Here is a 23,380-nt window from a genome sequence, read left to right on the forward strand (position 1 = left end):
CACGCGAGCGGAAGTAACACCCGGAAGTGATGGCTGTAAAATGGCGTCGAGTTTGTTGACGTTGGCAGAATCCGGTCGTTGTGTCCACAGAGTGTGTGTCCTCTGAACAGCGCTGCTCCACCAGAACCTCTGTGTTCCGATCACCGTGACGAAGTTTGTGTGACTGTGAAAATGTCTAAAGTCCAAATGCTGAGCTTGTTGGTGACGCAGCGGCTGACTGCGGCTGCTGAAGAGATATCTGGGCTGTTTGAAAGAACGATAGCAGAGTACGAGGAGGAACTGTGTCGTTCACAAGAGGAGAACGAGCGACAACGGAAACTACTGGACGCTGTACAGGCCCAGTTACACAGAACAGGTTGGTTCTGGTTGGTTCTGCTCACCGCTGCTTCTGCTGCCGTTTGTACCGACGTCACAGCAGCCGCCGGTACAACAGCAGGGCAGCTGTATTCTCAACTTTACGGTAACTTAACGGCGCTGACACGTTCAGTGTGTCTGCTGTTCGTGACGTCATTTCCATCCAACGATCAGCTGTTACAGTAGACAACCTGTCACAGTGTTTACTGACTGATACACGCTGTCGTCGCTCAGCTGTCCGTGACGTCAGCAGCCTCGTTTTGAATGAAACAGTCGCTGTGTTTACTACATCCGGTTTTCAAGATAAAAGTAACGTGATTTAATTTCCGTGTTGCTGCGTAACAATAATCACACTCAGTAGATGATTTGCTGGTTGTTAACAGGAGGACGGCCCGGCCGGCCGGCCCAGTGGGGACCCCATCCTGCCCGACACACCTGTACACCTCCCAGAGGACCTTAACCATAACTGTGACATTTCTAATTCTACAATTCCATTTATTCCAGTTATCTTCCTTCTCTCACTACCACAATAGTCCTTTTATAACTGTATTACCGTCATGAGTAAATACACCTTTACATTGTATGCAGTGGACTGAGTTTATTCAGGCAGGGTTTCTCACAATACACTACAAGCAGTGTCATTTTAAGTTACATGACCCCTCGGATTGTTTCACCTTTTAAACTCCTTGAGGACAAACAATGAACATTGTGCTACGTAAAACAAATAATGTTGACATATAAATTGTAAATACAAAACGATAAGAGAAAAATAGCATTATAAGTAAGGGTGATACCACAATCTTTTCTATAATTCAATCATCCATCCATCCATTTTCTTCCGCTTATCCGGAACCGGGTCGCGGGGGCAGCTGTCTGAGCAGGGACACCCAGACTTCCCTCTCTCCGAACACTTCCTCTAGCGCTTCCGGGAGGATCCCAAGGCGTTCCCAGGCCAGCCAAGTGACATAGTCACTCCAGCGTGTCCTGGGTCTTCCTTGGGGTCTCCTCCTGGTGGGACATGCCAGGAACACCTCCCGAGGAATGCGTCCAGGGGGCATCCGAAACAGATGCCCGAGCCACCTCGGCTGGCTCCTCTCGATGTGGAGGAGCAGTGGCTCTACTCCGAGCTCCTCACCCTATCTCTAAGGGAGCGCCCCGCCACGCTGCGGAGGAAACTCATTTCGGCCACTTGTATCCAGGATCTTTCGGTCATGACCCAAAGTTCATGGCCATAGGTGAGGGTAGGAACGTAGACTGACCTTTCGGCTCAGCTCTCCCTTCACCACGACAGACCGATAAAATGACAGCATTACTGCAGCCGTTGCACTGATCTGCCTGTCAATCTTGCGTTCCATCCTTCCTCACTCGTGAACAAGACCCCAAGATACTTAAACTCCTCCACTTGAGGCCGGAACTCTCCTCGAAACCCAGACGGAGCAAGCCATCTTTTTCCGGTCGAGAACCATGGCCTCGGACTTAGAGGTGCTGATTCTCATCCCGGCTGCTTCGCAAGCTGCAAACCGCCCCAGGACATGCTGGAGGTCCTGGCCCGAAGGAGCCAACAAGACAGCATCATCTGCAAAAAGCAGAGATGAGATCTAGTGGCTCCCAAACCAGAACCCCTCCGGCCCCTGGCTGTGCCTAGAAATTCTGTCCTTAAGAATAATGAACAGAACCGGTGACAAAGGGCAGCCCTGCTGACTTACTGCCGGCAATGCAAACCAAGCTCCCGCTCCGGTCATACATGGATCGTACATACTCCCAACGCACCTCCCACAGAAAGCCGCGAGGGACACAGTCGAACGCCTTCTCCAAGTCCACAAAGCACATGTGGACTGGTTAGGCAAACTCCCATGAACCCTCGAGCACCCTGCTCCTGAATCCAAGGTTCGACTATCGGCCGAATTCTCCTCTCCGGTACCCTGGAATAGACTTTCCCAGGGAGGCTGAGGAGTGTGATCCCCAGATAGTTGGAACACACCCTCCGGTCCCCCTTTTTGAATAGAGGGACCACCACTCCGGTCTGCTAGTCCAGAGGCACTGTCCCCGACTGCAACACGGTGCTGCAGAGACCGTATGTCCAAGACATACAGTCGTAAGTCAGATGACTCGACTACAAAGTCAATCAATGACCTCCAGCCTAGGGTGTCCTGGTGCCAAATGCACTGATGGACACCCTTATGCTTGAACATGGTATTCGTTATGGACAAACTGTGACTAGCACAGAAGTCTAGCAACAAAACACCACTTGGGTTCAGATCAGGGAGGCCGTTCATCCCAATCACACCCCTCCACGTAATGCTGTCGCTGCTCACATGAGCGTAAAAGTCCCCCAGTACAATGACGGAGTCCTTGGTTTGAGCACTTTCCAGTACCCCTCCCAGGGCCTCCAAGAAGGCCGGGTACTCTATACTGCTTTTCGGCCCACAAGCCAAAACAACAGTAAGAGACCTATCCCCGACCCGGAGGCGCAGGGAGGCAACCCTCTCGTTCACCGGGGAGAACTCCAATACATGGCAGCTAAGCTGGGGAGCTATGAGCAAGCCCACACCAGCTCGCCACCTCTCACCGCGGGCAAATCAAGAGTAGGAGAGAGTCCAGCCTCTCTCAACGACTTGGGTTCCAAAACCCATACTGTGCGTGGAGGTGAGCCCAACTATCTCTAGTCGCTACTGCTCAACCTCCCGCACTAGCTCAGGCTCATTCCTCCCCAGCGAGGTGACATTCCATGTCCCCATGGCCAGAGTCACCGCCCGGGGATTGGGTGGTCGGGGTTTTCGCCTACGACCGCCACACAAATAGCACCAACCCCTTCTGAACCCTCCTGCGGGTGGTGAGCCTACTGGAGGGCGGGCCCACATCGCTCGTTCGGGCTGCGCCCGGCCGGGTCCCGTGAGCAAATACCTGGCCACCAGGCGCTCGCCTGCGAGCCCCAACCCCAGGCCTGGCTCCAGGGTGGGGCCCCGGTGACGCCATTCCGGGCAACTTACACTTCCTCGCTCTGAACTTCTTCATCAGGAGCTTTGGAACCGCTCTTAGTCTGACCCGTCACCTAGGACCTGTTTGCCTTGGGAGACCCTACCAAAGGCATTAAGCCCCGAGCAACATAGCTCCTGGATCATTCAGGTGCTCAAACCCCTCCACCACGGTAAGGTGGCGGTTCAAGGAGAGGTATAATTCAATCAGAAAAACTAAATAAATCATAAATATTGAATTACTAAATCAATTTTAGCAGTATTAAGGCTTACAGTAAAAATAAACACCAATACATGCCATTGAAGTATAATAAAAAACTGTTACAAGGTGATGAAACTGATGAAAATCACATATATTTCACTATTTATAGCCACGATTTCTATAAATGCATCACTGTATAATGTTATACAAATGCTGTGGCATCATCCAACACACTACTGAGTACTATTGTCCTCTATTATAATGTGTGATTAGAAAAAAAATACTCTTAGTATATCTTATTACACACATCGGGCGTATGTCTAACATGGACATTTCGTCACTTGCAATAGTTTTACCTGAACAGGGCGTATGGTTCCGGACGAATCCTTAACAAACACCACCTGTATAAACATTAAGCTCAATCAAACATGTGAGTTTCATCAACTTACCAGGGTTAGTTCTGATGTTACGATTGTCTGTCTGGGAGGAGGTAAGGGGAAAAGCCGTAATTTGCGTGTCCCGTGAAAGAGGGAAGTTAGAAATGCTCATGGCCACTGCTGATTGGTCCGATGGTGTGATGTCACTATCTGTTATGTAGCCCAATCTTCACTGTCAGAACTGAAGCCTGTAAATAAAACTCTTGTGTCAGTCTGATCCATCAAACTACCCTTCCTGTTCTTCAGCTGCGTCTTTGCTTCTGACATTTACAGTTAAACCTGCTGATTGGAGGCATTTACAGTGAACTTTGTTGATGGTCAGGCGGCTCGCGGTCATTTCAGGATGATTCAGATGTTTGAGGAACAATGTCACGTTGGAACAGAAAGAATATTTGTATGAACCCTTTGATTGGACTTCTGACTGTAGACAGTTTGAACAAACATTGGACTGCCTGTCCAGCTCAAGATGTGATTGTCAGTAGGTTAGTTTGCAGACAGATTGTTCTGAGGTTCTGATCTGGTTACACTTCTCGTTAACATGAAATCTCAGTTTCCTCAATATGTGTTTGTGTTTCAGAGCGTCCTGCAGACGTCCAGCTGTCGGTGAGTAAAGAGGATCCTCCTGAGCAGCAGGAGTGCAGCTCCAGTCTGGACCAGGAGGAGCCAGAACCCCCACACATTAAAGAGGAACAGGAGGAACTCTGGACCAATCAGGAGGAGGATGATGTCACCAGGTTCACCTTCACTTTGAAGAGTGAAGACGAAGATGACGATGAAGGAAAACCTCAGTCCTCACAGCTCCATCAAAGACAGACTGAACAGGTGGAGACAGAAGCCGATGGAGCGGACTGTGGAGGACCAGAACCAGCCTGGACTTCAGGTCATCTCTTGCAGCCTGAGACTGACGACACTGACGACTCTTCTGAACCTGAGACTGAAAACAGAAGGGAGAGCAGAGAACTGCCGTCAGGACTGAACGCTTTGACAAAGCAAGTCGATGTCAGTAACATGAAGTGTAAAACTGGCAAGAAATCGTTTCTCTGCTCCGAATGTGGTGAAATATTTTGTGGAAAGTCGAGTCTGAAGACACACATGAGGATGCACACAGGAGAGAAACCCTATAGCTGCACTCTGTGTGATAAAAGCTTCACTCAGAAAGGAGGTCTGGACGACCACCAGAGGACTCACACCGGGGAGAAACCCTTCAGCTGCACAGTTTGTGGTAAAGGTTTCAGCTGCAAGAACACTCTGCAGAACCACCTCAAGAACCACACTGGAGAGAAACCGTACCGCTGCTCTCACTGTAATAAATGTTACTTATGGAACGCAGATTTACAGATTCACATGAGAACCCACACAGGAGAGAAACCCTTCATCTGCGCCATCTGCAACAAGAGCTTCCACGTCAAAGAACACCTGAACAGACACATGAAGTACCACACAGGGGAGAAACCCTTCAGCTGCTCCATCTGCGGGAAAAGCTGCGCTGAGAAAACAGACCTGAAGAAACACATGAGAGTCCACACGGGAGAGAAACCCTTCAGCTGTCCCTTCTGTGGGAAGTGCTGTGCTGAGAAAGGAGACTTGACCAAACACATGAGAGTTCACACAGGAGAGAAACCCTTCAGCTGTGACATCTGCGGGAAGAGTTGTGCCCAGAAGGGAAGTCTGAAGATCCACATGAGAACCCACACCGGAGAGAAACCCTTCAGCTGCGACGTTTGTAACGAGAAGTTCACCTGGCGGTATCAGTTCAAGAACCACGTGTGTGGTGGAGAGTCCTCAGTGTCAGTGACTCTGGATCATAACACATCTACATCTACAGGAACTGGTACATGACCCGATTCTGACGTTGTTAATGGGTCACCTGAAGCCCTGCTGATAGATCTAAACAGTTTACAGAAGTCCTGATACCAGTTACTGCTGGTAAAACATTTTTAGAGTCTGATCTAAAATGTTTTCTCTCCTGATGTGTGTGTTAGCGGGTTGTGTGGTTTTGACTCCGTTTTCAGAATTACTCTGTTTTCTGTTGTTTTATGTTTGAATGAAATCATTTTGTTCTCCCAGAGTCACTTCCCCTCAGAGCTTGCAGCATCTCATCAGACCGTCTCACAGCTGATCATTTAAAAATGTGTCATCGAATGTTTCACATCGTCGTCACAGACAGAAAACATCTGACGTCGACTGAACAACAAGACTTTTATCACTTTACTGTGTGAACTGACTCACAGCATGAAGTGTAGATCTGTTGAGTTCTTCAGTTGTTTCACCTCCAACTCATGCTAATTACAGCAGCACACACAGGTGGGGTGGGAGGACTGTGTGTGTGTGTGTGTGTCTGTTAGCAGCTGTAATTAGCATGTGTTATCTGTCGGTGGCTGCTGGCAGCTGAATGTCATCCCGTCTCTGATCCTCGGCGATAAACTCCGTCCGTCTGATCGACGCTCAAATGAAATGTTCTCTGAATCAGACGCAGCTCGTCTCTGATTGGACGAACACGCTGATGGAAACACACGATGCAGCTTATCAAGTGACAAATGGAGTAAAAAGAAGAAGAACAGCGTGATGACGTGTCGCCTGCTGATGTCTGCTGCCGTCAGTGTCCGTGTTAATAAAGGTTGATGAGGCGACATGCTGCTGCTGTCCGATCGGTTCTGGCAGACATGAGACCCGTGGGCCTCGGGGCTGATCAGGAGGACTGTTCAGAGGACTGATCGATCGGGGGTGATTGATGATGGTGGTTCTGTCCGTGTGTCTTCACTGAAGATATTTTTAGCTTGGCGCTGTGACAGGAAGTTCAGAGTGGAACTGAACAGAGTTGTTGGACTGTAAGTGTGTTTATCCAGCCTGATACTTTTACTCCACTACATTAATCTGACAGCTGAGTTACTTTCAGATGATTACTTCTCTGTCCAGTAGAACCCTTTAATCTCCAGATGCTCCTGATGCTGAATGTTTGAAGGATGAAGTGTTTTTTATTTGTGTGTTTAGAAAATGTTCCTTTTTTAGCCAAATAAACTCTTTAAAGGTTTTCAGTCCTTCTCCGGTGTCTCCTGCTGCTCTAGGTCAGGTCGGGTCAGGTCGCCTCACGATGGTTCATTCATTCAGTCATCTAGAAACATACAGAGACGTCTGGGTGCTGTTTCTGCAGTGATAGCTAGAACTACACTCAGCTGAGGTCCAGCAGCCCCCTTTAGTCCAGATCCAGAGTTTTATGTGGTCAATGTCAGTCTCCTCAGCACGGCTGATTGTTTCAATCAACATCCAGGAATTATTCCCTGGGAAGTAAATGAAAATGTGGAAACGTCCTTAACGTAAGAATTCCTGGACCCGTCTGTTCTGGACCGAGACTCCTCGTCCGTCACAGTTTAGTGAAAATCTGTTCAGCAGCTTTTTAAATCGTATTCAGATGTAACAACCTGAAGGTAAATGATCTGTCTGAAGACGAGACGTTCAGTGAAACAGTGAGACCCAAAGTGAACCAATCATCATCCCCGACAGACTCGACCAATCAGACGATTGAGAAGGACACACAGTCACGAGTGAATCATGAGGTCATTGGAGCCAAGCAGCTTTATGAACAATCTTTATTTAACAAAAATAAATGAATCTGAGAGACGCTGAGACTGAAACACACTGACACCTGAAAACAAAGACAGAAACATGCAGAGAGACATCCAGGTGTGTGTGTGTGTCTGTGTGAGAGAGAGAGAGTGTGTTTGTGTGTGTGAGAGAGAGTGTGTGTGTGTGTGTGTGTCTGTGTGTGTGTTCAGTAGCAGCGCAGGAAGAAGGTGTTGCAGGCCGTTCCTCTCAGACAGTCGCACAGTCGACCGATTCTAGGTCCATGTTTCATCGCACAGCGCTCGCCCACATCACACTGAGGAGAGAGAGACAGACAGAGAAAGTCAAATGAGTGATAAACAGCCACACTTTATATTAAAGGAACAGTTCTCTATGTTTCTGGAGAATCAGCTGAAGTTTCAGACAAAAGAAGAAACCTTGAGATCACAAACTGATCTGAGGAGATGTTAGCACTGATGCTAACACTGTTAGCTCTGCAGAACCATAGACATAAATGTTATTATAATGATCATAATCATGAAGTTTATATGTGTTTACAGCTGCTAATGTCTGTATATGTATGTAAATAATGTGACGTCTGTGTGAATAAAAAGCGCCAACGTGGTTTTTATAAATACAGTGATGTTTGATTATCTAAGTATTAATAATAACAATCATGGAGACAAAACATTAACAAAGTCTGCAGATCAAGATCAGAAGCTGCAGCAGCAGTGAGCTGCTTTCTGTTCTGTCAGCAGTGAAGAGACAGAACATCAGAACATATTATAATGTAAACTATAACATTTAATGGTAAGTTAAGCTGCAGTAGGTTACCATTATAAATATGCACCATATATATAGTTTTGATTATTATTATTCTGCATATTCTTGTTATAATTTTTTTCATGGCATATTCTTGACTTTACAGCTGCTCCCATTCAAAGTCTTTCTGATTCTGATTCATATATTATGAAGTCATTTGTTCATATTTAAAGTTAAATAAAATGAAACTAGTTGACAGTATTGTAGACAGATGTCACATTTACATGTCAGGATCTGGTTATTATTGACACAGATTCAATATTTCACCATCATGTATCACAGTAACATAGTTACATACATCAGCAGCTGTAAACACATAAAAACATTATAAACACATCCTGTGGTTTGGTGCCGACCTGTATACTGAACATATAAGGAGTAGTTAACGTTTATAATCATCAGAGAACGTTACAGACGTTGTTTTTGGTTCCTCTCTGTTTCCTGAATATATCCGTACGTATGTAAATGAGACATTAACTTATAACACTTTCTAGAAGGAGCTTTATAAAGTTCACTACTCTCCTGCTGATCCACCTGACAGACACACACTTGAACTGAGAGAGATAAAGGAGGTGAGTGGATATTTGATTGACAGCTGTCAGTCTTGTTCTCACCCGCGGGATGACGCTGGCCTTCTTCTCCACAGAGAGACCGACACTGCTGTCAGCCTCGTCCAGGAACCCCTGCAGAGCCTCGGCCTGCACACGCACACACACACACACACACACACACACACACACACACACACACACACAGTTAATCAGTTTATTGTGTTCAACCAAAGATATTAATTTGATAATAATTATTAAATCTGAGCGAGCGTGTCGTTGGGACAGCGTGCGGCTGCACACGTCATTGATCGATTGATTGAATGATTGAACTCTTCCTGCAGTTTAAACTGATCACACTTCAGTTCGTTAGTGAGGCAGCTGTCATGATGTCATCGTGTCATTAATGATTTTATTGAATCTTGTTTATGAAAATAAAATATAATGATTTAACTAGAAACAGTTTTCCACCTTCGTTCATACAAACCTGAAACATGTTCGTCAGTTTTGAACCACTGCAGTTATTTTTTATTGTTTACTGATAAATTTTCATCTTAATTAGATTTTATTTGAACCTTAATGAACACTTGAATTATTAAAAATCTAAAAACATCCTTTAGCATAATAATCTCAGAACCTCCTGAGTCATTTCACTGTTCACTATAATTAATCATTCATAAACATATTTTATACTATTCAATTAAATCAATATCAAACTAATTTAAACACCTTAATGACTTTTATTTTGAAAACGTTTGCACCTTAATTAGTTCGATGTATCTAATGATGTTTTGATATTTTAATGATCTTACAGTTAAATTATTGTTTCTGATTTGATCCTGATTCTTCATCATTTAATAACTTAAACATGATTTATTAATATTAATCCATCTGTCTTGATTAGTTTTTATTATTTACTATTTATTTTGATTAGTGCTAATTGAATCATTATTTGAGGTTCTGACACATTTCAGTTTTCACTAATTAACTCGTAGAATACTTTTAACTTAAAAACAGGAAATTGATTCCTTCATTTAAAAATGTTTGTTAAACTTTCAGAATAAAAGCCCACCGTGTCAGACATCCTGTGTGAGGACAGAAGACTCACCAGGTCTTTGGTTGTGAGTCCCATGACGGACTCGTCCGGTCCGGACGGCAGGCGGTTGTCGGTCGACCTCTGACCCTGACAGATGGACATCAGCACGGACAGACAGACGGACAGGTAGACGACGGCTCGGATGCTCTCCATCACTACAAAACTTTTAACAGCCTAAAACATGTGAACACAGCAGGAAAGATTCTTCAGAACTATCGTTAAAATCATGAGAGACTCGAAGTTCTGTTGACGGATGAGAACTCACAAAGATCGGACAGAAATATTCACAGATATTCTGTTTTTCTTCTTTGTTGGTGACTAATCCCAGTCGTTTCCTCTTCCAGCTGTGATTTCTTCTTCTTCTTCTTCTTCTTCTTCTTCTTCTTCTCCTTCTTCTTCTCCTCCCTCCTCACTTGTGCCCTGTGGTCTCTCCTCCTCCTGTATTTATACTCGCCTCCTCCTCCTGCTGTCGCCGCTCGCTCACATTTATTCATGTATTCAGTGCGTCAGATAAAAGCGTGCGGGCGTGTTTCCTCCTGTCACTGATGATGTATCTGTGTGGTTCATATTAAAGAGGTCGATGCTGCATGTTTGCCCTGTGTGGCTGTGCAGAGGTCAGAGGTCAGAGGTCAGGCTGGCTGAACCCCAGAGAGACGAGCTCAGCTTCATCATGTGGAATCATCTTCTTCTGTAAACATCTCGTCCAGATAACACAGCAACTTTTATATCATTCTGATCCTGAAGTCAGAATTTCTAAATCTGCTGCAATTATCTGCTGCAAATGGATCATGTGACCACAGACGTCCAACAGCGCCTCCCACAGGACGGTCGCACACCGAAGACTGACCACAAGGCCCAGAAACCAGTCCAGTCCCTGAGTCTCTGTGGTGGTTTACAGTCTCTGAGTGCTGCCTGTTGATGTGCTGCTCGTTGATGTGCTGCCTGTTGATGTGCTGCTCGTTGTTGTGCTGCCTGTTGATGTGCTGCCTGTTGATGTGCTGCCTGGTGTTGTGCTGCCCGTTGTTGTGCTGCCTGTTGTTGTGCTGCCTGTTGATGTGCTGCTCGTTGTTGTGCTGCCTGTTGATGTGCTGCCCGTTGATGTGCTGCCCGTTGATGTGCTGCCCGTTGATGTGCTGCCCGTTGTTGTGCTGCCCGTTGATGTGCTGCCCGTTGATGTGCTGCCCGTTGATGTGCTGCACGTTGTTGTGCTGCACGTTGTTGTGCTGCACGTTGATGTGCTGCCCGTTGATGTGCTGCACGTTGTTGTGCTGCCCGTTGTTGTGCTGCCCGTTGTTGTGCTGCACGTTGTTGTGCTGCCTGTTGTTGTGCTGCCTGTTGATGCGCTGCCTGGTGTTGTGCTGCCTGGTGTTGTGCTGCACGTTGTTGTGCTGCCTGGTGTTGTGCTGCACGTTGTTGTGCTGCCTGTTGTTGTGCTGCCTGTTGATGCGCTGCCTGGTGTTGTGCTGCACGTTGTTGTGCTGCCCGTTGTTGTGCTGCCCGTTGTTGTGCTGCCCGGTGTTGTGCTGCCCGTTGTTGTGCTGCCCGTTGATGTGCTGCCCGTTGATGTGCTGCCCGTTGTTGTGCTGCCCGTTGATGTGCTGCACGGTGTTGTGCTGCCTGTTGATGTGCTGCCTGTTGTTGTGCTGCCCGGTGTTGTGCTGCCCGGTGCTGTGCTGCCTGTTGATGTGCTGCCTGTTGATGTGCTGCCCGGTGTTGTGCTGCCCGGTGTTGTGCTGCCTGTTGATGTGCTGCCCGTTGATGTGCTGCCTGTTGATGTGCTGCCCGGTGTTGTGCTGCCCGGTGTTGTGCTGCCTGGTGTTGTGCTGCCCGTTGATGTGCTGCCTGTTGTTGTGCTGCCTGGTGTTGTGCTGCCTGGTGTTGTGCTGCCTGTTGATGTGCTGCCTGTTGTTGTGCTGCCTGGTGTTGTGCTGCCTGTTGATGTGCTGCCTGGTGTTGTGCTGCCCGTTGATGTGCTGCTTGTTGTTGTGCTGCCCGTTGATGTGCTGCCCGTTGTTGTGCTGCCTGTTGATGTGCTGCCTGGTGTTGTGCTGCCTGTTGATGTGCTGCCTGGTGTTGTGCTGCCCGTTGATGTGCTGCCTGTTGTTGTGCTGCCTGTTGATGTGCTGCCTGGTGTTGTGCTGCCTGTTGATGTGCTGCCCGTTGATGTGCTGCCCGTTGTTGTGCTGCCCGTTGATGTGCTGCCTGTTGTTGTGCTGCCTGGTGTTGTGCTGCCTGTTGATGTGCTGCCTGTTGATGTGCTGCCTGTTGTTGTGCTGCCTGTTGATGTGCTGCCTGGTGTTGTGCTGCCTGTTGTTGTGCTGCCTGTTGATGTGCTGCCTGTTGTTGTGCTGCCTGTTGATGTGCTGCCTGTTGATGTTCTGCCTGTTGTTGTGCTGCCTGTTGATGTGCTGCCTGTTGTTGTGCTGCCTGTTGATGTGCTGCCTGTTGCAGACCCTCCTGAGGACTCACTGCTTCATTACTGCCGTCACTCTCCACCTGCTGATTAAAGCGGCTGCCTCGTGTCGGAGGTGACGACCTCAGAGGATTCTGTTTGTGTTCGTTTGGCTGGCGTTCTCCCATCAGCCACCTCAGCTGCAGGCGTGGGTCTGACCTGGGATCAGCGCGGTGCAGGTGATGACGCAGGGGAAACAGTTTGTGCCCTTTGCTTCATCAGATTTGCATCGTGAGCTGACCTGCAGCTCGGGGAGAGTTCAGCGTCTGCTGCTTTCATCTCCTCTCTCATTAACAGCCAAATGTCAAACTGCAGAGACGACGTTTCGCTGACCAGCACAAAGTCTGACATGTAGCTGAGGAGCAGAAGAAATCCAACCTCCAGTAAAGTTCTTTTAGTTGTTCTGATGAGCAGGACTCAAGTGAACTGGGCTGAGAGACAGACGAGTGTCAGAACTCTGTCAGGCCTCAGCTTTGAGTCTGTCTGTGTGTGTGTTGAGCCTCTTTAATAAACAGTTATTATCAAATATTTAACAGCAGACAAAGAGACCAGAACCGGGCCGCAGAACATGGTGGGTTGTGATACGGCTCAGATTTGACCTCTGACTGGATCTCCTTTGGTTCACCTCTGTTCTCTGTACAAACATCAGGTGGAGATTAATTTCCAGTCGGAGACGTCAAAGACGGAGTCGACAGTCGAGGCTGAAGGTGACGTCACACGCTCGCTGTTTATTCAGAGAAACCACAGAAGAAGACAGAGGATGACCTCGTCCTCTTCAGACGGTAACGTCTGCGCTCCAGCGACCTTCAGAAGAGAAACGATCCTGCGAGAAACTGAATCCGAATGTTTCAGTGTCGACGTTTAAAACAGTTTGATTAACGAGCGTCTGCTCGAAACAACAGGAAACATTCAAATAAAATGAAAAACTGAAAACTACTCAGTGTTTTTAGAAAAGAAAACTCCACTGAGCAACAATACAGGTGTTATCAGCTGACAGCAGAGTTTACCTGAAGGTCACAGACTGAAATCACCTGCGACTCATTTCAGACATCAAACAGGCCTTTCATCACTGTGTGTGCGTGTGTGTGTCTGTGTGTGTGTCTATGTGTGTGTGCGTGTGTGTGTCTGTGTGTCTCTGTGTGTCTCTGTGTGTGTGTCTATGTGTGTGTCTGTGTGTGTGTCTCTGTGTGTGTCTGTGTGTGTGTCTGTGTGTGTGTCTGTGTGTGTCTGTGTGTGTGTCTCTGTGTGTGTCTGTGTGTGTGTCTCTGTGTGTGTCTCTGTGTGTGTCTGTGTGTGTGTCTATGTGTGTGTGCGTGTGTGTCTCTGTGTGTCTCTGTGTGTGTCTGTGTGTGTCTGTGTGTGTGTCTGTGTGTGTGTCTGTGTGTGTCTCTGTGTGTCTCTGTGTGTGTCTGTGTGTGTGTCTATGTGTGTGTCTGTGTGTCTCTGTGTGTGTGTGCGTTAGACGCAGAGCGGCTGATAGATTTTATGCCTTTATTACTTTTTGTCTCACGAGAAACTGAACAGAAAAACAGCAACAAACATTCTGAGAATTATTTTCAGCACTCTGTGTTAATCAGACTATAATGACTTAAATCCTGTCAGAAAAATATAGAAAAATTCTCTGAACGATTTCTCCTCAAAAAATTTTGTCTAAAATTTGAAAATGTTCCCGAATGTTTTAATTTATAATAAATATATTTATTTATTTATTTGTTTTTATTTATAAATGATTTAATTCAGTGAAACTCTCCTGACTCAGTTTCACACGTGAAGTTTTGGCAGGAGATTTTTCTTCAGTTGTGTGAAGGAGGAAAGTTTCCTCACTCGATTCCACTGAATGGAAACAAAACAACATTTTGTCATTTTCTCGGACGTTGCCTTCTAAAAGTCTCCTTAATATTTTCAAAAATGTCTTTGATTAAAAAAATGTCCCAAAATTGTCCTTCCAACCTGTGTTGAGCTGTTCTCAACAGGAAAGAACATGTTTTGACTTCTCCTGCTTTTTATAACAAATCACTGCCGAACTGTTTATAATTCATGTTAATGTTAATTTTGTACAATATTATGTTCATATGTATATCGTAGTTTATTCTAGTCTATTCTATTTCTTACCTTTTAATTATGTTGTTTATTTTTAACTGTTGTTATTGTTTTTCTTTAATATTCTGTCCTTCGGCTGCTGGCAAACACATTTCCCCGTTTGTGGGACGATAAAGGAATTCTGATTCTGATAAATCTTATTTCACACGGTGGGAAAACAATTTTTATCCAGGAGAAACCTTTTTTTCATGTGAAATGGACTGAAAATGTTTTGTTTTGTTTCCGTGTATTAAAACTGAGTGAAAAAAAACTTTTTTGCCACAAAATAAACAATAACAGCTGAGCCTCCTGCCAAATGTTTCTTTTGTGGAAATAGAATTAAAAACACACAAAAGAGTGAAAACGTGCGAGAAGGGAGAAAAATTCAGGATCGTTTTTTCACTTTGCAAAAAAAAAGAAACAAATCCAATCAAATAAATGTTTGTTTCCTTTCATGTGGGAAACATTGTGTAGAATTATTTTGTTTATTTAATGTGAGAAAATGAAAGAAAGAAACATTTGACGGAAATTTTCTTTTCACCAGAGGAATTTATCTGGGAAAGATTCTCTGGGAAATCTTTCTTTCAGCTCTTCTCAGGAGAGGAAACTCGGACAGAAACATTTTGTCTCTCACAGCTTCTGTGTTTCTTTCTTCTTCAGGTTATTTTATATTCAACAGAAGCTCTTCTTCTTCTTCTTCTTCTTCTTCTTTTTCTTCTGTCTGACATCCAGCTGGTCGTTTTGAACGCTCTCCTCCGTGAGAAGTGATCCTCATCGCTGCTGACATGTTCTGACTCCTCTCTGTGTTCAGACTGTGAAAACCTCTAAAGACTACATGAAAGCTGTCATGTGGGCGTGAATCCGTCGAGGATGTTGAAGCCCAGCAGTCAGTCGGCGGGTTTCTGTCGGAGTGTCGTGCAGATTTTCCCCGGACTGAAATAAACGTGGCGCCCGAGGCCTCCGTCACTCGTCAACACTCGTTGTGAGTTGTCGACGCTGTTGGAGTTCGTCTCCGATCACGATCAAAACTCTGCCACCAGAAATAAATCGACAGCGTGAAGCTCGAGGCCTCTCGACTGTCTGCTCTCACACACACAGTCAAACAGCTGCCAACATTCAGAGCAGCTCAGTGACACCAGGAGAAAGTAATAGATTACATTTACTCTGCTACTGTAATCACATCCAGTGTTTGAGGGATCTGTACTCATATTTCTGCTGCAACACGTTTCAGTTTGTCACTTTTCACTTCAGTACATTCATTTGAACTTCAGATTCACATTGTTAGAATATATTCAACTTTAAATGCTGAAGACGTTCCAACAGTCGTACTCGAGTAAAAGACATGGTGTTAATGTGACTCGTCCACATGAACAGAACTCCACTGAAAGTCTCTGATACTAAATGTTCTGAAGCATCAAAAGTCAAAGTTCAGTCATGAAGTGAACGACTTTGTCTCTGACGCGTCATGTAATCCTCAAAGTAACGAGTAACTAAAGTTACACCATCGGTATGCAGGAGTAAGAAGTATGTGGTGGAGATGAAATACAATTTTGATCAACTTGTACTCTGCTGAGTATTGTAATGAATAAATGTACTTAGTTACATGTAATCCCTGTGTATCGTCCGTCTGTGGAGAAGGTACTGATCCGTGTGTTGGTTCTGGTCCGTTTGTTGGTTTGTCAGCAGGATTACTGGACGGGTCTCTTTGATAAAACTACGTTCCGTTAAATGATCAACAGGAAGCTGCTCAGAACTTTTCAAACATTTTATTGCAAAAACACAAACAAATAAAAAAAAACGGTTCTGGATTGTTCTGGAGAACTCAAATGACCCGAGTGTTGTGAAGCAACAGAACTTCTGTTAATGACTTTAATATTCACCTTATTTTCTGCCGTATTTTTCCACTGCCGACCCGTTTTGACACTTTGGAGAATCAAAACCTAAAAGTCTGAACTTTAGCTGGTTTGGTGACAGAAACATCTTCACCGGGTTGTCAGAACATTCGATCACATAGAACAAGAGTCCGATAAGTGCTGCGTGTTGACAAAGTGCTGCTGTCTGAACATCTGATGCTACATTTATATTTCATAAAGTTTATAACACTTTATTTCTCTGTCACACTTCAACATGTTTCATCATCAGACGGAACAGAAGATAAACTGTTTCACACGTTGGAGGCGCTGTGGTTCTGGAGGTTAACGTTCAGCACCACAGAACAAGTTCTAAACAGACCCGAACATGTAGGAAGTTCATTAATGAGAAGCCGAGACAAACAAAGTCTTCATGGAGGTTCTGATAGAACTCAAACTGTTTCCTTAAGAAACTAAATATTAATCTAAAGTAAAATCTGAACATTCAGTTGAAGATCGTTTTATTCCTCCTGTTTCACACCGAGCGAAGAAACTAAACAAACAAAATACGACTGGAGAAAGTTTCTTTTCTGGATTTAATTTTCCACAGAAAAAAAAAAAGATTAAGGAACTTTGAAACATCAAGAAACTGAGAAATTTAAATTTCTAAAGATTCTCATGGAGGAAAAAAACAAAATAATAAAATCTCTTTTTCTCTGTTTCTGAGGAAGAGTTGATGTTTTTTAATGTTTCTGATGTTATTAATGTTTCTGATGTTTTTAATGTTTCTGATGTTTTTAATGTTTTTATTGTTTCTGATGTTTTTAATGTTTCTGATGTTTTTTAATGTTTCTGATGTTTTTAATGTTTCTGATGTTTTTAATGTTTCTGATTTTTTTTATGTTTTTATTGTTTCTGATGTTTTTAATGTTTCTGATGTTTTTTAATGTTTCTGATGGTTTTAATGTTTCTGATGTTTTTAATGTTTCTGACGTTTTTAATGTTTTTAATGTTTCTGATGTTTTTAATGTTTCTGATGTTTTTAATGTTTCTGAAGTTTTTTAATGTTTCTGAAGTTTTAATGTTTTTATTGTTTCTGATGGTTTTTAATGTTTCTAATGTTTTTAATGTTTCTGACGTTTTTTAATGTTTCTGATGTTTTTAATGTTTCTGACGTTTTTAATTTTGTCAGTGTTTTTAATGTTTCTGACGTTTTTAATGTTTCTGATGTTTTTTAATGTTTCTGATGTTTTTAATGTTTTTGATGTTTTTAATGTTTCTGATGTTTTTAATGTTTCTGATTTTTTCAATGTGTTTATTGTTTCTGATGTTTTAATGTTTCTGATGTTTTTACTGTTTCTGACGTTTTTAATGTTTTTAATGTTTCTGATGTGTTTAATGTTTCTGATGTTTTTAATGTTTCTGAAGTTTTTTAATGTTTCTGAAGTTTTTTAATGTTTCTGAAGTTTTTAATGTTTTTATTGTTTCTGATGTTTTTAATGTTTCTAATGTTTTTAATGTTTCTGACGTTTTTTAATGTTTCTGATGTTTTTAATGTTTCTGATGTTTTTAATTTTGTCAGTGTTTTTAATGTTTCTGACGTTTTTAATGTTTCTGATGTTTTTAATGTTTCTGATGTTTTTAATGTTTCTGATGTTTTTAATTTTGTCAGTGTTTTTAATGTTTCTGATGTTTTTAATGTTTCTGATGTTTGCTCGTTCAGACGTTCGTGGTCGTGTGACATCATTTTGTTTCCTGACTGAACTTTGTGTTTGACGCCTCGTCGTTAATAAACTTCCGTACTTGTTCAGATTTCCAACAAATATAAAAATAAACTCTGAGTCTTTAGAGAAGTTCTGGTTCTGGGTCACTTCAGACAAACAGTGAAGGGCTGTGAAGGTGCTGGGATGATGGCATAGCTCTGTGAACTGCGGTGCTGATAAAGCTTTGTGATTGGTTGAGGGAAACTGTGGCTCCTCGGACGTCCTCGCAGGCATCACACTCAGCAGAGGTCAAAGGTCACAGAGGTGACAGCGACTCCTCCCACCTCTGATCAGCTGACCCGCGCTGGTTTGGAACTGACCCGACATCAGCTGAAACACAAACGAGCCAATGAGACCACAGATTAGAGCAGAAGGTTCTGTAACACGTCGGGTCGTCTCGTCTCAACAGAACTTCAGTCAGAACTGAATCTACAGAAAATGGTCAAAATGAATTGCAGCTCATTATGAACTGTTGTCATGGAGACAGTCTGACAGACGGAGACACTGATGACGACCAATCAGAGGACACGTTAGTTTGGATCGTCACAAAGTGGTTCTGTGTCGCAGCGTCATCGTGGTCACCCTATATTAACACCTGCAACCCAGAACATTTACACACCTGTGAGATGAAGTGTGACCTCGTCCACACAGAGCTGTGACAGAGCGCATGTTCTGTTCTGACCCACCAGGGGAAGTCTGGACCCGGCTGGTATCAGCTACATGTCACTAGAACTCTGACTAGAAATCATCCAAATGAAACCTGAATGTTTGTCTGCGGCTGTTTCAGGCGATAAACAGTGGGTGGGGCTAATGAGCTGGGGTGGAGCTAAACAAGCTGGAGGTGGAGTTAACGAGCTGGAGATGGAGTTAACGAGCTGGAGGTGGTGTTAACGAGCTGGAGGTGGAGTTAACGAGCTGGAGGTGGAGTTAAATGAGCTGGAGGTGGAGTTAACGAGCTGGAGGTGGAGTTAACGAGCTGGAGGTGGAGTTAACGAGCTGGAGGTGGAGTTAAATGAGCTGGAGGTGGAGTTAACGAGCTGGAGGTGGAGGTAACAAGCTGGAGGTGGAGTTAACGAGCTGGAGGTGGAGTTAAATGAGCTGGAGGTGGAGTTAAATGAGCTGGAGGTGGTGTTAACGAGCTGGAGGTGGAGTTAACGAGCTGGAGGTGGAGTTAAATGAGCTGGAGGTGGAGTTAACGAGCTGGAGATGGTGTTAACGAGCTGGAGGTGGAGTTAACGAGCTGGAGGTGGAGTTAACGAGCTGGAGGTGGAGTTAACGAGCTGGAGGTGGAGTTAAATTAGCTGGAGGTGGAGTTAAATTAGCTGGAGGTGGAGTTAACGAGCTGGAGGTGGAGTTAAATTAGCGGGAGGTGGAGTTAGCGAGCTGGAGGTGGAGTTAAATGAGCTGGAGGTGGAGTTAACGAGCTGGAGATGGTGTTAACGAGCTGGAGGTGGAGTTAACGAGCTGGAGATGGTGTTAACGAGCTGGAGGTGGAGTTAACGAGCTGGAGGTGGAGTTAACGAGCTGGAGGTGGAGTTAAATTAGCTGGAGGTGGAGTTAACGAGCTGGAGGTGGAGTTAAATTAGCGGGAGGTGGAGTTAGCGAGCTGGAGGTGGAGTTAAATTAGCTTGAGGGTGGAGTTTAATGAGCTGGAGGTGGAGTTAACGAGCTGGAGATGGAGTTAACGAGCTGGAGGTGGAGTTAATGAGCTTGAGGTGGAGTTAATGAGCTGGAGGTGGAGTTAAAGAGCTGGAGGTGGAGTTAATGAGCTGGAGGTGGAGTTAATGAGCTGGAAGTGGAGTTAACGAGCTGGAGGTGGAGTTAACGAGCTGGAGGTGGAGTTAAATGAGCTGGAGGTGGAGTTAACGAGCTGGAGGTGGAGGTAACAAGCTGGAGGTGGAGTTAACGAGCTGGAGGTGGAGTTAAATGAGCTGGAGGTGGAGTTAAATGAGCTGGAGGTGGTGTTAACGAGCTGGAGGTGGAGTTAACGAGCTGGAGGTGGAGTTAAATGAGCTGGAGGTGGAGTTAACGAGCTGGAGATGGTGTTAACGAGCTGGAGGTGGAGTTAAATTAGCTGGAGGTGGAGTTAACGAGCTGGAGGTGGAGTTAAATTAGCGGGAGGTGGAGTTAGCGAGCTGGAGGTGGAGTTAAATGAGCTGGAGGTGGAGTTAACGAGCTGGAGATGGTGTTAACGAGCTGGAGGTGGAGTTAACGAGCTGGAGATGGTGTTAACGAGCTGGAGGTGGAGTTAACGAGCTGGAGGTGGAGTTAACGAGCTGGAGGTGGAGTTAAATTAGCTGGAGGTGGAGTTAACGAGCTGGAGGTGGAGTTAAATTAGCTGGAGGTGGAGTTTAATGAGCTGGAGGTGGAGTTAACGAGCTGGAGATGGAGTTAACGAGCTGGAGGTGGAGTTAATGAGCTTGAGGTGGAGTTAAATGAGCTGGAGGTGGAGTTAACGAGCTGGAGGTGGAGTTAATGAGCTGGAGGTGGAGTTAATGAGCTGGAAGTGGAGTTAACGAGCTGGAGGTGGAGTTAACGAGCTGGAGGTGGAGTTAAATTAGCTGGAGGTGGAGTTAAATTAGCTGGAGGTGGAGTTAACGAGCTGGAGGTAGAGTTAAATTAGCGGGAGGTGGAGTTAACGAGCTGGAGGTGGAGTTAAATTAGCTGGAGGTGGAGTTAACGAGCTGGAGGTGGAGTTAAATTAGCTGGAGGTGGAGTTAAATTAGCGGGAGGTGGAGTTAACGAGCTGGAGGTGGAGTTAAATTAGCTGGAGGTGGAGTTAACGAGCTGGAGGTGGAGTTAAATTAGCTGGAGGTGGAGTTAACGAGCTGGAGGTGGAGTTAAATTAGCGGGAGGTGGAGTTAACGAGCTGGAGGTGGAGTTAAATTAGCGGGAGGTGGAGTTAACGAGCTGGAGGTGGAGTTAAATTAGCTGGAGGTGGAGTTAAATTAGCTGGAGGTGGAGTTAACGAGCTGGAGGTGGAGTTAAATTAGCTGGAGGTGGAGTTAAATTAGCTGGAGGTGGAGTTAACGAGCTGGAGGTGGAGTTAAATTAGCTGGAGGTGGAGTTAAATTAGCTGGAGGTGGAGTTAACGAGCTGGAGGTGGAGTTAAATTAGCTGGAGGTGGAGTTAACGAGCTGGAGGTGGAGTTAAATTAGCGGGAGGTGGAGTTAACGAGCTGGAGGTGGAGTTTAATGATGAGTCAAAGTTCAACTGTGAGGAACTGATAGAATCAGACGGTTCTGTAGGCTCCAGAACCTCTCATGTGTTCTGTTCTACAGGACTGGGTGTGGGACCGTCAGAACTCTGAGTCCAAACACTGTGATATATTAATAATGTTCCAACACTGAGTGAGTCACTTTTCCTGCAGCAGCTTTTATCTGACATCTGTTTCTAAATGTCAGCAAGTTATTAAAATCATCTGTGATTAAATCCTAAAACAGAATCTGTGTGTTTGACTACAGGAAGAACCTTTCACAATAAAATGAGCTCATTAATATGTGACATGACATTAACTTTATCAGGACGTCTGCAGACGGAGAGTCGACTTCCTGCAGGATCAGTTCAGCTCAGTTCACTCATGTTTTATGTTTCAACATGTTGTACTTGTTGTCTCACAGAATCGGGTCAGAATGAGCTGTGAGGCTGCAGCGCCTCCTGCTGGACACTGACGACACAACAACACTCATTCATCTGTGTGTGTGTGTGTGTGTGTCTCACCTGCTGAGTGTGTGTCCATCTCATAGTGTGTGTCGTAGCTGCTGTGTGTTCAGGCTGATCAGGATCAACAGAGTCCAGAGCAGCGTCCTGATGTCCTGCAGACAGTGAACACATCGTCACAGAGCTGAAATCTGCTGAACTGACCAACTTTGGACCTTCTGACGTCTCCACCTGCTTCTAGTTACTGTTGTATTTATGTTGATTCTGTATTTCACACACACACACACACACACACACACACACACACACACACACAACAGTGTCTGATTCAGTGTTTGATTTAAAGTGTGTGTCAGTGTTTGTTGTTGCTGGCAGAGATCAGCTTCACATTTATAGAAAGCAGATGGACACACACACACACACACACAGACACACACACACACACACACACACACACACACACACACACTGCTCTCAGCTGTAATATGTCGAATCAGCAGGTTTATAAATAGTCCTGACCTGACAGAACTCATCTTTAGGTTCTGATCCACGTTAGTTCTGCTGAACTAAAGTTAAACCTCAAATCTAACTTCTGTAAACACACATAGTTGAGCTAAATTTAAACCCGGTTTAACTTCCGTTTGACTGTAGTTTAATAAATATTAAACTGAGGTTTAAATTAAATTTGACTTATTTAAACTCAAGTTAAAAAGTCTGATGAACTCTAACTGGGATTAAATCTAAACCTGGTTTCAGTTTAAGACGACGTTCTTACCAGAGAAACAGGAAGTGATGCGGCACCATGAACTCCCCCCTTCTCCTTCTCCTGGTCGATGAATCGTTCACTGAACTTGTCGAGGTCCTCGCTGCTGGTGTTACCTGAAACACCACAGAACCCTTCAGATCAGGCTAACTGGATCAGAACAGACGAGCTGATGTTCTGAATCAAGTCCCCAGATACTTCAGCTGTCAAATGTTCTGTGGACTACGACACTTTATATCCTCAGGAGGAGGAGAGGAGGACTTTATATCATCAGGAGGAGGAGAGGAGGACTTTATATCATCAGGAAGAGGAGAGGAGGACTTTATATCCTCAGGAGGAGGAGAGGAGGACTTTATATCATCAGGAGGAGAGGAGGACTTTATATCATCAGGAGGAGAGAGGATGACTTTATATCATCTCGGAGGAGGAGAGGAGGACTTTATATCATCAGGAGGAGGAGAGGAGGACTTTATATCATCAGGAGGAGGAGGAGGACTTTATATCATCAGAGAGGAGAGGAGGACTTTATATCATCAGGAGGAGGAGAGGAGGACTTTATATCATCAGGAGGAGGAGAGGAGGACTTTATATCATCGGAGGAGGAGAGGACTTTATATCATCAGGAGGAGGAGGGAGGACTTTATCTCATCAGGAGGAGAGGAGGACTTTATATCATCAGGAGGAGAGAGGAGGACTTTATATCATCAGGAGGAGGAGGAAGGAGGACTTTATATCATCAGGAGGAGGAGAGGAGGACTTATATCATCCGGAGGAGAGGAGGACTTTATATCATCAGGAGGAGAGGAGGACTTATATCA

At 44.9% G+C, this 23,380-nt stretch overlaps 2 protein-coding genes and 1 long non-coding RNA gene across 3 annotated transcripts; 1 reads left to right on the forward strand and 2 right to left on the reverse strand.

Annotated features, from left to right (window-relative positions):
• The first annotated feature begins 36 nt into the window (after window positions 1-36).
• LOC115577953 (zinc finger protein OZF-like) lies at window positions 37-7,003 on the forward strand. Its single transcript, XM_030410815.1, has 2 exons — window positions 37-355; window positions 4,546-7,003. Exons 1-2 carry the CDS (start codon window positions 172-174, stop codon window positions 5,805-5,807), a joined length of 1,446 nt encoding a protein of 481 aa, XP_030266675.1. The 5' UTR covers window positions 37-171; the 3' UTR covers window positions 5,808-7,003.
• A 520-nt stretch (window positions 7,004-7,523) lies between these two features.
• Window positions 7,524-10,421, reverse strand: cart4 (cocaine- and amphetamine-regulated transcript 4). Its single transcript, XM_030410824.1, has 4 exons — window positions 10,261-10,421; window positions 10,008-10,169; window positions 8,966-9,049; window positions 7,524-7,845 (listed from the first exon to the last, which is right to left on the reverse strand). Exons 2-4 carry the CDS (start codon window positions 10,146-10,148, stop codon window positions 7,738-7,740), a joined length of 333 nt encoding a protein of 110 aa, XP_030266684.1. The 5' UTR covers window positions 10,149-10,169; window positions 10,261-10,421; the 3' UTR covers window positions 7,524-7,737.
• A 7,568-nt stretch (window positions 10,422-17,989) lies between these two features.
• Window positions 17,990-22,828, reverse strand: LOC115577959 (uncharacterized). Its single transcript, XR_003983318.1, has 3 exons — window positions 22,575-22,828; window positions 21,860-21,954; window positions 17,990-18,469 (listed from the first exon to the last, which is right to left on the reverse strand). It is a non-coding gene; the product is annotated as an uncharacterized LOC115577959 (long non-coding RNA).
• Window positions 22,829-23,380: the final 552 nt, after the last annotated feature.

Source organism: Sparus aurata, unplaced genomic scaffold (genome assembly GCF_900880675.1).
Source record: "Sparus aurata unplaced genomic scaffold, fSpaAur1.1, whole genome shotgun sequence".
Lineage (NCBI taxonomy): Eukaryota > Metazoa > Chordata > Actinopteri > Spariformes > Sparidae > Sparus > Sparus aurata.